The sequence below is a fragment of the Epinephelus lanceolatus genome, chromosome 9 (assembly GCF_041903045.1).
Source record: "Epinephelus lanceolatus isolate andai-2023 chromosome 9, ASM4190304v1, whole genome shotgun sequence".
Lineage (NCBI taxonomy): Eukaryota > Metazoa > Chordata > Actinopteri > Perciformes > Serranidae > Epinephelus > Epinephelus lanceolatus.
This window is the reverse complement of record NC_135742.1, coordinates 4975966-4992762: the sequence shown is the minus strand read 5'-3', so window position 1 is coordinate 4992762 and position 16797 is coordinate 4975966. Positions and strand designations below refer to the sequence as shown.

Genomic DNA, 16797 nt, shown 5'->3' with positions numbered 1-16797 from the left:
CGCTAACAATAAACCTCTTATTGTCTCAGATCGTGTTTTCTGTTCACCTTCTCGGCACATTCTTTGACATCTAATTTGTCTGCTTAAATATCAGCTTTCACTCCTGGTGAAGTGAAGCTGCACAGTGAGCACATATCAGACGGATAATTGTTTATCAGTTGCTTTTTCCGCTTCAGCTTTTAGAATCATACACATGACATGTTCTGTAACTGCTTCTTTAAAGCTTTAGAAATTGTAAATCACTTTTTACACATTTTTCCCCCAAAAAATCCAGCCTGACAATTTAAGGTTATTCGAACTCAAAAAACATCTTTGTTGTTTGGTGCTCTGTTCCCTTTTTTTGTGGATAAAAGCCAAAGCCGAAGCTTCTCACAGGGACTTGTGCCATTTTACCAATCTTATTTTCTGTTTCATAAGAATCACACAGTCCAATTACTGCACCAACAGCAGAAATAGACCAGGATGTCATGCGCGAACAATACAGGTCTTGTTTTCCGTGTGAATATGATGTGTTTATGTCCATTTTCTGGAAAATTCTGAGAAACATTTAGACAGCTAGTAATTAGAAAGGACAAAACAAGTTAAAGGAAAAGTTGCTCTACAAAAAGTTTTTGGTCGGGTTAGGTTATACCTTTTTAAACCTCAGCACAGTGATCCTCATCTTAAGCCCTTTTTAAACAGGAATTGTGCCAATTTGCAGGAAAGCCCAATCAGTCTTTTTTCAGCATCGGCAGTACGAAAACAAAATGCCGCCTACCTACTTTTGTTTACACAGAATGCGCCTTTTTCAGGACAATGGGGGGCGTGAGCAAGTAACAAAACGTGTAGCTCAGCATGTGACGTAAACAGTGACGTGGGAGGGAAGCCGCGGCTGGTCAGTCCTTCGGTGATTCTCTTGTAAGTCAGCCCGTTCTTCACCGTCCCCGTCATCTGACGGTTAATGGCCTCTTCGTTTGCGAGGACAAGGAGGGCGCGCAATTCCTTGTCTCCCCAGTTGCTCATCTTTACAGTGTCTGTCAGGTTTGTGTTTCCCTCTTGCTACTAGCTGCCCGCTAATTCCTGCTATCAGCTGTTTCCTGTTTATCCACCACCAGTGGCTCGCACGTGCAGCGTCATCAACAGCTCCTCCCTCAAGTCTTCAACAGCCCCTCCCGTTGTGGAAGGCCGCCTCGGTCTGTTTAAACTATTGGTTCTGCCAATATGTCTACCCTACGAGGCGGAAAATTAGGCACCTTGGATCAACTCGCCTTTCCGGCTCTGTGTGTCTAAACGCTCGCAGCTTGCCGGCGAAACGGCCCAACATTCACCGAAAATCTGGCAGCGTAAAAGGGGCTACAGACTGGACATGAGGATGAGCTACACTTATGTAGGCAGTGCCTCAGTCAAGCAGAATAACACGAGTATTCCACATATTCTTAAAATCCAATTACCATAAAAGAAAAATTGCTCCATCCATAACAGCATCAACAACTTTCTACAGTGCAGTATTGAAGTAGTCTATGTGTCAGCCTTACCGTAGCAAATGCCTTCTTGACTGTAGAAACCGGCACCACAGTCAGGAACACATTCCCCGTCTTTGAGCAAGGCAGCCGGGTTCGAACACGACACACACTCCTGCTGGCTCGGCCCGCGGCACTCTGAGCAGGACTCGTGACAGCCTGGTGGAAAGAGCAGAAAAGAGTTACTGTAGGTATCTATTTACCATATATCATCACCATAAAATGGTCTTAAATAGCCATACCATAATTTGTGTCTCAGCCAACTTTATGTTAAAGACAGTAATTTCCAAAGATCACTAATGTCTTTGTGAATTTTCAGTTGTTTTTTTCTATCTTTTGAAACAACCACCTACTTTAATTCTTCTTCCTACAGTATGGATATCATTATACTGTACATGATGCGTCAGTGTCACACTTTTCAAATGATCTGTAATTAAAACTCCATTACAGCACGACAACAATATCACTTTGACACTGACAAACGGAGACATGGCCACTGTGATGGAGTACTGAAAGTCAAGTACATTTTAAATCTCTGTCTGGATGCTCGGAAGAACAAATATCTTAACAACTACAATCTTGGTTTGAAAAAAAATCTTTGTGCCTTAACCCTTAATGCACTTTGAATTATAAGGAAACTTTTAAGGTTATAAAAGTACACTGAACAAGAAAGAGAAAATCAGGATTTTACAGCACATAAATTACAAACTAAAGGATTCAGAAGAGTGTGTGTGTGTGCGTGTGTGTGTGTGTGTGTGTGTGTGGTCTCCGTAGCTGCCATTACCAGTGGTATTTTATGAGCACCAGTGAAAACAGCTCTGACAACACTGACAACAGTGAAAACAAACTGTGTGAGCAGAGGGCTGGGGTGAGGTGAGCTATGTGGGGAGTGCATGTAAAAATTTAAGAGTGTGTCTGCTGTCTGAGTGTGTTTGTGTACAGTATGTGGTGTGTGTGTGTGTGTGTGTGTGTGTGTGTGTGTGTGTGTGACTGAGTGTGAGGGTGTGAGTGAGGAGACAAAGATACCCTGTTTCCACCAACTTGGTTCCCACAGCTAATATTGAACCACACAGAGCATTTCTTCCAAAACTAAATTATTTTGGAACCAAGAAACAGCAGATATTTCTTAACCTGGAGTGCAAACCAGGACAACATCAGTGTGTGTGTTATATTCCACATGTTGGAAAGAGAAGGAGGAGAAAGTAAAAAAGAGACTTAAGAAATCCTTGTAAACAAGAGCGTGCAGTGGTCTCATGAACATGCTTGTTTGTTTTTGGATAAAAACAAATATCTGCAATAACAGAACAAAAGTTTGCAGGTAATCAATGTGATCCACCATCTTGCTTTTGTTACGGCCTCTCTAAACAAATTAAGGCTCTACAAGAGCCAGAATATATAAAGGACGCCACAAACAGTTGTGCAGGGGAAAAATCAATACGTTTTATTATTAAACAAGAAGGAAATAATACTCACAACTTAATGAAGGAAACAAAAAGGGTTGGAGATATCAGCCGAGAGAAACATAAGATGGGAAACCACCCAGCTCATCCCCCTGAACTGCCTCAACCATGAGTCAGCAACCTTTACTACCAGAAGAGCAATTTTTGATCTAAAAAACCCAAAAAATTAAATCTGTTTGAAGCCGCAAAATATGTTTAAAGGTAACACAGCCTTATTAAGTCTAAATTAGCTTATCAACCTTACAAATCGGTCTAATCATTGATATGATATGTTTTACCATTTGGTCGCTCCTGCACTAAGGTATATATGAGTATCTGGTACCTTGCAGCGATAGTAAACATATCTGTCTATGTGCTGTCAAATTCAATATTTTCCTCTAAGACTTTTCCCCTCTGGAATTGGAATCCACGGCTAGCTTCACTAAGGAGAGTCAAGACAAGCCACCACTCCTGATGTTTGAGGGAAAAGGTGAGAGGGTGTAGACTAGGGATACACTGATCCGATAGCGGGATTGAATATCAACCCCGATATCATCAAAATAGATGGATCGGGTATCGGAAAATGCACCTATACCTGAGGCAATCCTTTCCCTTTAAATCGATTGCAATGCGAGCTACGTCATACGTCATGGAGCGAAGGAGAGAATCTGCTGTGTGGAGGTATTTCACACTATTTCAACTGCTGTTGCTCAATTGTTTATTTTTGTTAAAAATAAATAGTTCATCGTTGCATTAATCTGTTTCATCTTGTTTCATTTTATCTTAAGAACTGTGTAGTCATCAATGCCTGATGCCTCTAGTCTTTTCTGTTCTACATGTAAAGGTATATAGCTTTTTAGGTCAGCCATGGTATCGGATCGGTATCAGGTTATCAGCTGATACTCAAAGCCACAGCATCGGGATCGGTATGGAAACTGAAAAAGCTGGATCGGTGCACATTCATCTGTGTGTGTGTGAGTGTGTGTGTCTCTGTGTATGTAGGTGAACACACAGAAGCTCAGGAAAAAAAAATAAAAATTTCAACACCAACTGGTATGACAACACATGATTTCCCAGCGGCCCACACACTAAAGCCAGATGCCACAGAAACAGAGACAAAAACAAACTATAAGGGAGACACAGGAGTGCTGTGACAACTCTGGCTCTGATACAGCTAACTTTGGCACTGCGATCACTGTTTACTTCACAACCTACACCAGATTTCTGATGCACATTCACAAGCTGGTGCTGATTTCTTCCAAATGTGCATTTAGGAGCCCTTTTAGATGGTGTGCACACTCAATAAATGGGCAATGCAAAAAGGGGCTTTCTAGTGGATTGCCTTCAAAAAGAGTTTGTGTCAGAACAGTCAGATGACACTGTCTGATCCTTTTTCACATGATCTGAGAAGATGTTTTCATTACCATCTAAATAGAGTTCACAGAACCAGCAGATATCGCTCAAACATTAAATCCCTTCTTAATGAACGCTGAGATGTTGGAGGTTGTGGAAGCACCACGGTCCACAAATTCTTCCTAAAAAAGTTTGTTCAAAGACTCTTGCTATGTGCAAATTTGTTTTAACTTACAACCAAACATCTGACGCCTTTTTCTGAAATCCAAGTCCGTGTCTTGAAGCTTCTTCTGTGTTAGACATCTGTGGAAGTGCTGTCAAATTTCACAGTCATTTATGGAAGCATTCTTAAAGGAAGTAATGCCACTGGCTGTCGAACAAAAAGACTACCCATTACCTTTTAAGTGCACTTGAAACCCCAAGAAAAAGATGCTTGTCTTGAAGCTTAGCATTTACATGAGCAGTAACATGGATTTGCTTTCATTTCTGATGCCTCTCCTCTGCACAAATTTGCATCTTAGTATCAGATATAATGTGGTTACATCTGGTAAAAGCCCCTCTCTATTCACTATATTCCTTAGGTAATTGTACGTTAGCATCAGTCTTAGTGTCAAAAATGGTGAATGATGAAGTCTTTGGAAAATCGAAAGCAGCTATTTGATTGGCATGTGTCTGAAAATCCAGACAGATGACACCTCTGCCTGGTGTTTGTTTGTAAAAATCTAAGCAAGTTCTACAAACCGTGAAAGTCGCAGCCTTTTCTGTCTGGGTATTGTGCTACAATTTCCCAACTCCTCGGGCCACATTTACTCAATACTTTTCATTTTAAAATAGCTTTTTTTAAAAGGAAAACGATCTCCGTACACACAAGAGTTTTAGTACAGTTTCAGAAATAATCTCCGTCCATACTAGCATGCCTGAAAAGGCATATTTCATGACCATTTATGTACACTGGGCATACACGTGCCGATGTAAACAGAAATTGTCTATTCTCCAGTTGGTTGCTTGGTTGAAAGTAACACATGAATATAAGGAGGTCAAGGCTGAAGAAAACAGAGTCGTTGAAAAGCAAATATGGTGACACATCTGAGTGCTACTGGGCGTATTGTCCATCGCTTGAGGAAGCCATGGCGATGGGAAAGAAGTACACACACATTTAGGATAAAAATCACAAAAGGTATGTAGGCTTAGCTATAATGCTTCGGCTTGATGGTTGTTGACTGATAAGACCAAATCAGGAGGGAAACAGTTGCCAAAAGTCCAAGTTTTCGCCTGTCCAATCAATAGGCAGCACAATAACAACAGATGACATGACAGCTCCCCAAAAGTGAAGCCAAAACATTTCAATCACTCCCTGGTGGCTGGCTCCAGTATAGGTCATGAAGCCCATCTCTTCAATGTTAACAGATGGGACATGGGCCAAACCAAAAGCTCAAAGTACAACTCAAATAAGTTTTTCCAAAGACTGCTCCTGTTGGTTTAGGTAGCTCTTACCATGCTGCTCTAAGTTCAAGTGTTCACTTTTCTGACAAGTCTAGTCTTTATTTGTTAATTGACGCTACATAGTGGTTGGACAGGTGTTTGGGCGGGAACCCGATACTGCAGAGATCGCTACTGCGCAGACTCTGGCTCCAAATGACATGGTGACTACCATATCTGGGATATTTTGTCTTTTGACCGTGGGAGTAACTGGAGACACGTCGTCCAGCTTTATAAACAGTCTTTGGTCCGAATTAAAATGCAACCATAGAGTTTTAGAACTAAAACAGGGTCAGCAGCGTTTTCAAAGGTCTCTATTTTAGGGGTTCCAAAATGCTGACGTAGTATGAATGCTTGGCGTAAAGGTCACAAAAGTTATGCATTTTTGTGTGGATTAAGTTTCAGTGAGCCTGATATCGCAAATAGTTGATAACCTTGAGTGCCTCTTCAAAACACAATCTTAAGAGACCCCATAAAGGTTCCTTGTGGAACTCCAAAGCGCTCACAAACTCTGACAGTCCCTCCAAGAACCTTCAGTTGAATTTACTTGTATTTAGATGTGCTATATAAATAAAAGTGCCTTCTTCTCAAGCTCTACAAAGACTTGTAGTGATAACCTTTTGACATTTGCTTTCTTTGGTTCTCTTTGGATCTCTGGAAGGTTTTTAGTTTTAAGAGTATGGAATATCCTGTTTCAAATTAGATAAATGCCCCATGGTCTCCAATACATGCCTGTATACATACCTGTAAAAACAAGCTAATTTGTATATGACTACAAGTATTGTAAGGAGCTTGACAGATATGTAGGCGAAAAAGGGTAAGGTGAATGAGGTCAAAAGTTCACAGGTAAAAGGACATGGAAAGTCAAAGGTAAAGAAAGGTTGAGAAAACGAAGTTAGGAGAAATCAGAATGCATCTGAAGTGAGCAAACACTTCAGGATGATGAGATATTCACCCAAGCAGAATGTTATTAATTTAATCAGCACCATTTAAGAAATGCAGATGAAAATCTCACTCAATTAACGGAAGACGCCAGAAGTTAGCCGAATATGTTATCGCAAAAAGTTGTTGGAAAGCAGCGTGAGATAAATCTCCTGATCCCTTCCTGCTCTTTGAAAACAGATTTTCCACGGGTAACTATATTCATATCTTTTCTCACTCTCTCTGCATGTTTCCTTTTATCATCTAGAAAACACACATTACCTACCAGGACACAACATACTTTTCCTTTTTAATCAGTCATACACACACACTCTCATTCCTCCCACTACCACAAACACTTTACTCTCAACAGGGTTATGTAATTTGAGACACATTTAATAAGTTTTATTTCCCTTGTTGTTTAGCTATTTTTATTCTCCAGCATGCTGAGCTTTGGTGTCACAGGATTTCTGCTGTGCAACTCACCTGAGTCTCTGTTGCCGTCTGTCTCAAACTTGTTTGCTGTCTTTCAATTTAGCAGAACTTAAAAACTATTCAACTTTTCAATTAAATTTGGCGTTGAATTTGGCCATATGCCAAAAAAGAACTGAATAATTTTGGTGTGAATAGCGCCACCATGAGACCATTTACAAAGGACACACAAACCCCTGAATGAAGGTTATTTTCACAACTTCTAAATATTTTCAACTACATTTTTTTTTCATTAACAGTAAATTTGATAGCCTGACATTGCTGGACCAAATCACAAGTGCGAATTTGAGTGTGGAACCTGGCATTATTAACAGCCATTAAATACAAAATACTGGACAGACATACAACAAATGAGGACAACGAAACACGATGTGGTGCTAACCGATGGATGAATGGAGAATCAAGATAAGTTGTGATGGTGTAGCGTCAATATGTCTAAGATTGAGTGCTGCTGTTTTTGCCATCACAATTTGAAAATAACACTTCAGCAGAAAGTTTCACGTCAGCTGCAGCCATCTTGGTTGTTTTCAAAAATGCCTTAATGGCGCTCCTCTTTATTAAGCTAGATTTATGCCCACTATGGTTTACCTGGTGCAAGGAAGCACGAGCCATAAGTGGCTTCATCACGTATTTTGTATTTTGTGTAAAGGGCAGGACTCCGCAAGTTGTCAGTCAATGTTTCAAATACGCCAAACATTAGATAAACAATTGTAATTGGCCCAAGACAGGCTAAGTCAGCTGGAAATCTGTCTAAATGGGAAGCGGACCAGACGCATCTGCCAGAGCAAATAAAACATGAGCTCAAGAGATGAGTTTCGTTTCCAGGCTACAAATTTGATCCAATCTTCACCAAATTTGGGCTGCAACATATTTGAAGCTGACCAAGGAGTGGCCTAGATGTTCAAACTGTCCAATTGTACCACCTGTAAGTAACACATGAACATAGCCCCTTTTCCACCAACATTTCCGGGGAAATTTTATTACCAGGAATTTATTTACCTGTGTAAAATAATTCCTGGTAATCTGTGTGGTTTGCGTTTCCACCGCACCTCAAAGTTCTGGAAAATGTATTCAAATTAGCGTGATGATGTAGATGATTCGGCATGTGCCCTGTATTTGGCTCCGCCAGCTTGGCTAGTTACATGCTGGTGTGGAGAGTTGGGGCTGTTTGTCTCAGCCAGCAGCTAAGTTTAAAAGTATTTTAAGATAAGTGTCAAACTAAGTTAGTCTACATACAGACAGCTGTCATTTCAGCTTATTAGTAACAACTCACTATCAGCTAAACTAGCATGCTGTCTTTGTGTAAGACGTTTCAAGTCTGTGTGTTCCACCAATCAGCGTTCTTCAGCACACAGCCCTGCCCCTCAAGAATTCCAGGCAATCTGAAAAGTCCTACCCCCCTACTAGGTACTTTTTTTCAGGGAAAGTTTGGGGTTGAGGGAAAGTTTTTTACCCAGGTAATTTTGGTGGAAAAGCGCAGAGGTTTTTCAAAATCCTGAGTAAATGAGAAAAGTTCCTGTGGTGGAAAAGGGGCTCATCTCAGCTCTAAGTTATCAATGGTATTTTTTATCTATGGGTGGCGCTATGGCAGCAAGTTGAATTTAAAGTTCTCTGACTCTGACTCTGACACATATGGACTAAAGCTTGTGTGTAGTGTAAAGCATGTCATTTACATACATATGTCGCTCTAATTGCAGAGTTATCACCACATCCAACATTTTTAAATTCCAGATAGCTCATTAAAGACATATTTTAATGGGGATGCTGTTTACTTTGACGATGTGCCATTCATTTACACGTATGGACTCACACAGTAGATGTGCAACAGGCTGCCACTCATTGTGAAAGGAACCTCAAAATAGCATCACGGTGTCTCCTGCCTGTAATTCAAGACTCAGAATCTCCCAGTAGTGCAGCCTGGAGAAACTATGAAGGGTTCAACTTGATGCAAATTTCCTCTGACATGCAGAAGCGACAACCCAGAGACGACTAATAGTGCTTGTTTTGATTCCCTCAGGAGAATCCTGGCTGCTATCATAATCAGACTGATTGCAGACATTATATATTTAAATGCAAATTAAGATCCAGATATGGGTTAAAAATGTATAAACACTTTCTATTATTAAAATGAGCAATTTAGAGAATTGTGTAGCCTACGGAGAGATATGTGCTCTCTTACCTTCGTGCTGAGACGGTTTAACATGGGTTTTATTTATCTCACCCATACAGATTGTATTTCTCCTCGACTTTTTATTTTGTGGCATTTTCTCTTGCAAAGAATACGTTAAGTTTAGATTTACTGCATCTCCATCCAGTCCTCCACATTTCCATGCCATTTCCATGCCATGTATTCAGCTCCAGTAAAGGGCTACGTACGAGGTGACGAACACACTGTCTGCAAAAATGGAGATTTGTATTTTAAAAGGAATTGTAACCCCCGGTGTGTGCTGCATGTGGAGCACTGTGCACGCCTGATACAGTCGATACAGTATTCTTCACTGTCTGTTTAGTGTTGCATTATTTAGAATGTGTGGAAAATAAAATGGAATTCTGTCCACAGTACTTTTCATGCTGTACTTTTCAACAAACCACAACGTCTTTTCTTTGTTGGTCTCTCTCAACTTCCCTTTCTGTTTCTCTCCTCTTCACATTCAGGGTGAAAAATTGCCACCAACCACCAGTGAAATCGAATTTTTCACAGTTTTTCCTGTGGGTGGATAAATCATCTTTTCTATCAGCATGGGATTTAAATCTTTGACAGTAGGTGATTTAAATAACCACAGTAGTAGTTTTGCATATTTCAGCCCATCAACTACAAATCATGCACACTTTTTATGACTGTTGAATACTTTTTAAATCACTTTTTGGATTTATTTGCGATCTGGTTTCAGCTCCTGTCAGCAGGACATGAAAATCAACTTAAGAGGCTTATTAATAAAAAATGCACTACAGCGAATATACATTTCTTTTTTATGGTCACATTCAGCATGAGAGTTGTAAAAATGTTTTTCATCTTGGTACATCAAGTGCCTGTGGGAAACTCGAACTTCGAAAATTCGAGAGTCAGCTGCTGAATACCATTGCGCACATCACTTTCAAATGTCTGGCGTCTCTGTAAAGAACCCGAATCCGCCGAAAGTTTGTGCAGCTGTGGTGCGAGTCGACAAAGATGTAACATGGTCCAAATTAAAGGAGAGTTCAGCAGAAGTTCTCTGTGATTGATGACCCATCTCAGGCAGGTTTCAGGTCTCTGCAAGTTAATTTTCATATTGCTCTGACATGCATGCAAACTAGTAGCTGCCCGGGAGAGAGGAAATCAATCTAAATTTTTATATTAAGTTCTGAAATATGGATGCTAGTAAAGTATAGTCGATTTGTTAGAGGGCTAAAACGGTTCCTTCCAGTTGCAGTAAGTCATTTGCAAGGTATTTAAATAAATGACAAACTCACTGGACATCCAACGCGTACAGAGCAGTGAAGTTTCTTGTTCAGTTCTGTGTGAAAAGGGTTAAAGTTTCCAGTGAATGTTGGAACCTTTCCTCCAATGTGACAGGTAGACTGACAGGTGAAATAGTTTCCTGGCCCACTTTTCAATTTCTGTGCTCCTCAGCTACTTCCTATTTCATTGCCATCATTTCCCTGTCTATCTTCTCTCGCTCCCCTTCTCAGCTTCTGAAGATGTGCAGCATCTTTCTCTCTCTCTCCACCCATGATGCTCTCTTCTCTTTGTCCCAGCCTTCTTCTTGCCTCTTCTAGCCCCCTGGCCTCTCTTGAGTTTCACATTGGATTTCTTGTCATCTCTCTTTCTCTCTGTGTGAGTGTCTCTGTTTCTCTCAAGCCTTTTTTTTTTAATCTGTTCAATTTTAATGTCTGTCTTTCAAGCTGACCTCATCGTCTTCTCAGTGTGCTGAAGATGCAGAGAGGCTCCATAATACCTTCTCTCTAGAATGAGATGATACTTTGTGCTGTCCTGCTGAAAAGAGTCTCACTAAAATGACTAAGTACAGTACACAATGAATCTGGCAGTCTATCACAACCCAATCCTGGACTTTGTTGGCACTGTACATTTCTGCAAACCACAGATATGTTACATTTGTTTATTTCATAGGTAGCAAAATCTGGTTATGTTCAGGCCCAAAAACCAGTTGGTTAAGGTGAGGCAAATCACATTTAGGCTTAAAATATCCACCTTGGTTCCTACAAACACAACTGGACATGGCTCAAACGGTAGTAAAAAAAATACCAGCTTTTGTCACTGGAAACAACTGGACATGCTCAGAACTGTCATTAAAAAAGACTCACTTTCATCGCCACAAACACAGCTGGATGTGCCCAAACGCTCATTAAAAAAACACCTGCTTTTTTTGGTACAAACACGCTGGACATGTCCCAACCTCTGGTTAAAAAAGACCCCCTTTCCTCACCACAAACACGCTGGACATGTCCCAACCTCTAGTTAAAAAAGACCACCCTTCTTCATCACAAATACGCTGGACATGTACCACGCGAGAGTTAAAAAAAAATACCCACTTTTGCTGCTATCAGTCTCACTCCAAAATCGTGGAAATTCGGCGTTTGGTCAGTGACTTCTGGCATCAGACAAAAAAAGCTGTCCTTTGACGTCTGCATGAAACGCAACCGGTCTGCAACGCAACACCTGGCAGCTTCAGGGGGAGACGCAGTGGGACAACAACTAAAGTTAAGGCAGTGAAAGTGTGAATAGGGAGTATGGTAGGGTTGGTGGATGGGTCCAACAACCACCTACTTTCACCAGGCCGGTGTACGCTTCCCAAGATCGTAAAGCCAAACCCTGTTCTTTTTTCCTAAATACAACCAGGTGATTTTGTTGCCTAAACCCAACTGTGTGGTGTGTGCAAAATGTACCCACGTGTCTGTTGTTAAAGGAAAAAAAAACTCAATTTGTGTTGTCATACCGACGTAGTGCGTTCATTTTGAAAGAGACTATGCAAACTGTACATTTCCTGTGAAAATGAAAGTGTATCTTGACAACAGACAATGCATGTCACAGGCAGAAGTTGACACGGCGTCCCAGAGCGTCAACAACCAACGCACTCAGGGTACCTTGGACGTCCCGTCTCAACGTGTAAAGTCCATGACCAAACATGAACATGTGATGAGATTGGAGTGAAAATGTGCTGGCCACCAACAAGGCTGGACATGTCCCAAACTCTTAGAAAACACGCCTCTTGGCAGCCGTCTCACCTGGGTGTCACCATCTCCTCTTGTTTAGCATCTCAGCTCATTTTGTAATCTGATTTACATCACACAGATCAAATATACAAATGTAATCCATAGTTTGTGGAAACATTGCCAATGTTTTATAATGCCAACTGGGCTGTCAATCATGCATTCATCTCTCACTAAACTACACATGCCAAAGTTAAAACATTTCGAGCCTAAATGGAACTCAAATAATTTGCACTGCCCCTTTCTGCAAAATACATGCAGGACATTTCTCAACTATTCTTCTTGCAGATGAAGCAAAAACACAAAACATGCATCTATAGGCATTTTATAAAAGACGTGACCACATTTATATGTGTGGGTCACTACACATACACACATACAGTACACACACACACACCCCCTCTACAAAAATGGTTATGGCCAACAAGAGGATTACACGTCCTTTACCTTGCCCCTCGCAGGAAAGCAATTTATTTTTCTGTGCAGCCTGAAGTGCTAAGTTATCAGCGAATGTAATCCTAGTAGGCCAGTTGCCAAAAACCTCCTCTAAAGCCTACTCTGCATAAACCAGGGGAGGTTGAGATGAATGCACGGTCACACGGTGCAGCGGATAATCTTCGCTCTCTGTCCTTCTGGGACGGGCGGGGGACACACGATTATTACTGCGCCGCCGCGGTTCACAGCGCCCCCTGAACCTTGAGTGATAAAACGAGATGGGATGAGAGATTCAGCAATTAAACTGAGCACGCAGAAAGCAGCTTTGCAAAGAGTGAAAAAATGTGAAATAAATAATAAATTAGATAAATATTTTTTTGTGAAAATCTCCATTACTGGAATGAAACTGGGAACAGAATATTTATATTGGAATCAATTTTTTCTGTTATTCTGATACGTGATCATTGAAAGCAAAATGCCTGTATCACTGTCAGAAAGAGGTTTTTGTTCACATTTGAGATTTTGTTCAAACTTAATGAATATGCTTTTTGACACCAAAAAATACATTCTGTAAAATATTTCCACTGGGTTCACTGAGAGAAGTTCTCTGCCACGAGGAGTTTCGTCATTCTCACCTATCTTATGTGGGATGCTATTTTTAGGATTCAGTATGATCAGACAAAGAAGAACCCAGAACAATTTGGTAAAGGCACAGACAAAACAACAGATCCAAATGATTAAAAGGCAAAAACAGATATTTTTCATTACTGTCCCTTGAAAATGGAAAAGAAAAATCCAAAATTAGTAGAGGCTTAGAGGCCCTAGGCAGGATGTATGTATGGAAGGTTTTACTATTTCCTGCTAAAAACACTGTATTTGATTAACCTCTCTAACTCCACCAGGACGCCGACGTCCTCACTCCCCTCCTCCTCTGTTAAATGGTATCTCCCAGGCGCACTACGTCATCAAACCATGTGATGTTTGGTATTGCCAGATTCAGTAAGCTCTCTACTTTTCATTCATTGTTTTTCTTTTATTTATGATGTATTTCGCACCAGAGCAGCCTAAACACACAAAGTCCAAAATCGCGATGAGTGGTGACAAGTCATGTCATGCTGTTTTTCAAGGGGAAAAGTTAAAGGATTACTCACAATCTTATGTGGAGATGTTAGTGGACATGTAGCTGGTTTATAAAAGGTAAGAGTCTCACTCCTACCACTATTTTTGGCTGAGATATACCATCTAGAAAGTGGGATCATAACGTTCACGTTTCATATGGCTTTATTTGGTGATATTTTATGGTGTTTCTGTGTCATAAACAACATCAGCTATCATAATCACACCTGATTTCAATAAGGTACAATGTTCGAAGCTGGCTGAGTGTTGTTTGATCACCGATAGTACAGTTTTGAAGCCGAGTGACCGACTTGTCATTTGGAGCTCTGCCTGGATCTTTCCATGGAAAAAACACTGTAGAATGGTCATACTTTGAGCAGTCTTCTTCAAATTTGAAACAAATGTTCATTGATAGTGTGCCTACAGCCCCACAGTGTCATTTACCTGCTCAGATGAAGCTACAGACAGTTATTCATCCTGAAAAACATTTTTTATTTTATTTTAGGCAGAAAATTTTGTACTGACTTCAGTGGCCTATTACTCTGTCTCTGTATCACCTAGAGTGTTTCTGACACTTTAACAAGAAACTTCAGAGAGTTTTCTTTCTGGCAAGACCTCATGCATGTATGTAGTCAGAGCAGTTCAGAAGCTACAGACATTTCAATTTGGGTATGTCATTTTAGGCGTTTTTGCTACAAAATGGGGGGTGGAGTGCAAGAGTTAATGTGCCAAATTTCAGGGGCTCTTGCATCATCCATGGTTCCCACACAGATTTACCAATAATTTTTGAAGTTTCCATAACTTTTCTAACTTTTCTTTTTACCCCTTTTGCACTATTTGGAGTTGTTTAAAATAAGCAGGCTGATGTATAAATCACAGGGTGTAATAATGAGGCTATTTCTCCAGTGTGCTGTGCCCTAAGACAAGCGTTATAGCAAAAAATGTAACATGAAATGTGCCTTCCTGTCTACACATATAGAGGACACAAAGCGGTAACGTTATCTCACCAGGCTACCACAGGCGTGAAATGAATGCTGACTCTAGCAGTGTGCTGACTGGCCTTTTGGTTGTCTTGATGCTTTTTCTCTTGAACAGAACCGCTCCCCGCATGTTGATGATGTCAAACATTTTGGTGCACAGCCTACATCCAGCACAGCTCCGGTCTCCCTGTCTTTTGAGCCATGTATCAGTTGTTAGTCGAAAGCTATACTTATTAAACATGCACTTTCCAGGCTTTTTCAGTTAAGCAAACTGCTAGCGCTTGCTGAAGTTACTCGCTCATTAGTCATTCTCACTGCCAACAAGCATCTTACGGCAATTTCTTTCAGGTGATACTAATGATGCTCCAACGGTCTCGCAGCACAGCATTAGATTAGTCATACAAGGAACAGAAAATAAAAATTATAGGACCAAATTCACATAACACCAGGGATGTTCTGGGATTTTAATGAACATATATTTAACAACAGCCAAAGCAAAGTATGTTCAAAACTTTTCAAAGCACTTTGTTAATTCCGAACTCCTGGCCTGGAAAATAGTTTTAGTTATTTCATAACTTTTGCAGGAATTTTATGACTATGGTAACCCTGATCATCAGAATCCAAGATATATGCCAAGTATAACAAGCCAAGGTTGCAATTTGGTGCCATTTTGAGAAGCCAAAACGGCGATGTGGACTCATTCGTTGGACCATGAACATTTCTGTGAAAAGGGGGGCTATACTGTATGTTGGCACTTTGTGTGTAAAGTTACAACTTCCTTTCATGTTGTCTTCATGTTTGAATGTCCAATCAACCCCACTGTTATTTGAGAAGCTGCAATCCAACGAGCACAGAGTCATGGCTACGACTACAATACAGCCAACGTCACACACAAAAGCAGCTCGCTAGCATGCTGTTCTTTTCTTCTTCTGAACAGCATGATGAAAAAGCAAAATTGGATTCTCTAAATGCTTTTTCTCCTCAGTAACGCTGAGCTGCAGAGATTTCTCAGCCAGCATGCAGTAGGAAGAATAGATCTTCAACAATGGATCTATGAATGAGGGACACATTTAATACCTCTATGGGAGGGCAGCCGGTGAACTTGTGCTGTTCACACACTTGGCTCTTGACTGCCACAATCACAGTGAAACTGAAACACAAAATTCAGGTAACAGAAAAAAAGGTGATACAATCAAGCTAGTATTGATTAAAGCTGTCTCGGCTTTCTTGAGAGCAAAGACACTCAGGGTGGTGAAAATCACACCTAACAAAAACAGCTATCAAAGGTTTTCTAGTTCAGAGAATAAATCGAAAATAGCTCTCTCAAAAGCTTTTCTTTCTCTCAGGTGAAGTGTGAATGAGAGGTCATGATACAACAACAGTGGAGTCGTCATGAATCAAAATGTTGCATTGAAGCCAACAGGTGCGTTTATTTTCAGAGATGCATGGACTAAAAATAGTGTTCTCAAAAGACGGTTGCTTTTATATAATCTCACTGTTCCTAAGAGACTTTATGAATAAAATGAAGATGTTTGAAAGTTCTAATTCAGAAGGTTGATTAGCTCACTACCGTTACTACCTTTTTTCATGATAAACTAGAGTTACCGCCTCACAGTTTTATGCCTCTGCGCACCTCTCAAGTTGCAGTTATATTTTACATCCATGACTCTGAGAACACGGATATTTTACACATCTTTCCCCGTCAGTACAAAAGATCTCTACAGTCAGCACCATTTCCAGGTGGGCACCCAAGATTAAAGTCACCAGTTCAGTATCTGACCAAACGTAACCTCTTCTGTTCCTGAATTATGATGTTGAATAACGGCCTAAAAAGGAGTTTGTGCAGAACATTATGACGTCACTGTGGAGCTGACC

General features: G+C 40.6%; 1 protein-coding gene across 1 annotated transcript in view; it reads right to left on the bottom strand.

Annotated features, from left to right (window-relative positions):
- fras1 (Fraser extracellular matrix complex subunit 1) overlaps positions 1 to 16797 on the bottom strand; it is a 411473-nt gene that overhangs the window by 200536 nt on the left and 194140 nt on the right. The window contains exon 14 of the mRNA XM_078170455.1: positions 1515 to 1658. Coding sequence (XP_078026581.1) covers positions 1515 to 1658 — 144 coding nt within the window. The remainder of the gene's footprint in view (positions 1 to 1514; positions 1659 to 16797) is intronic.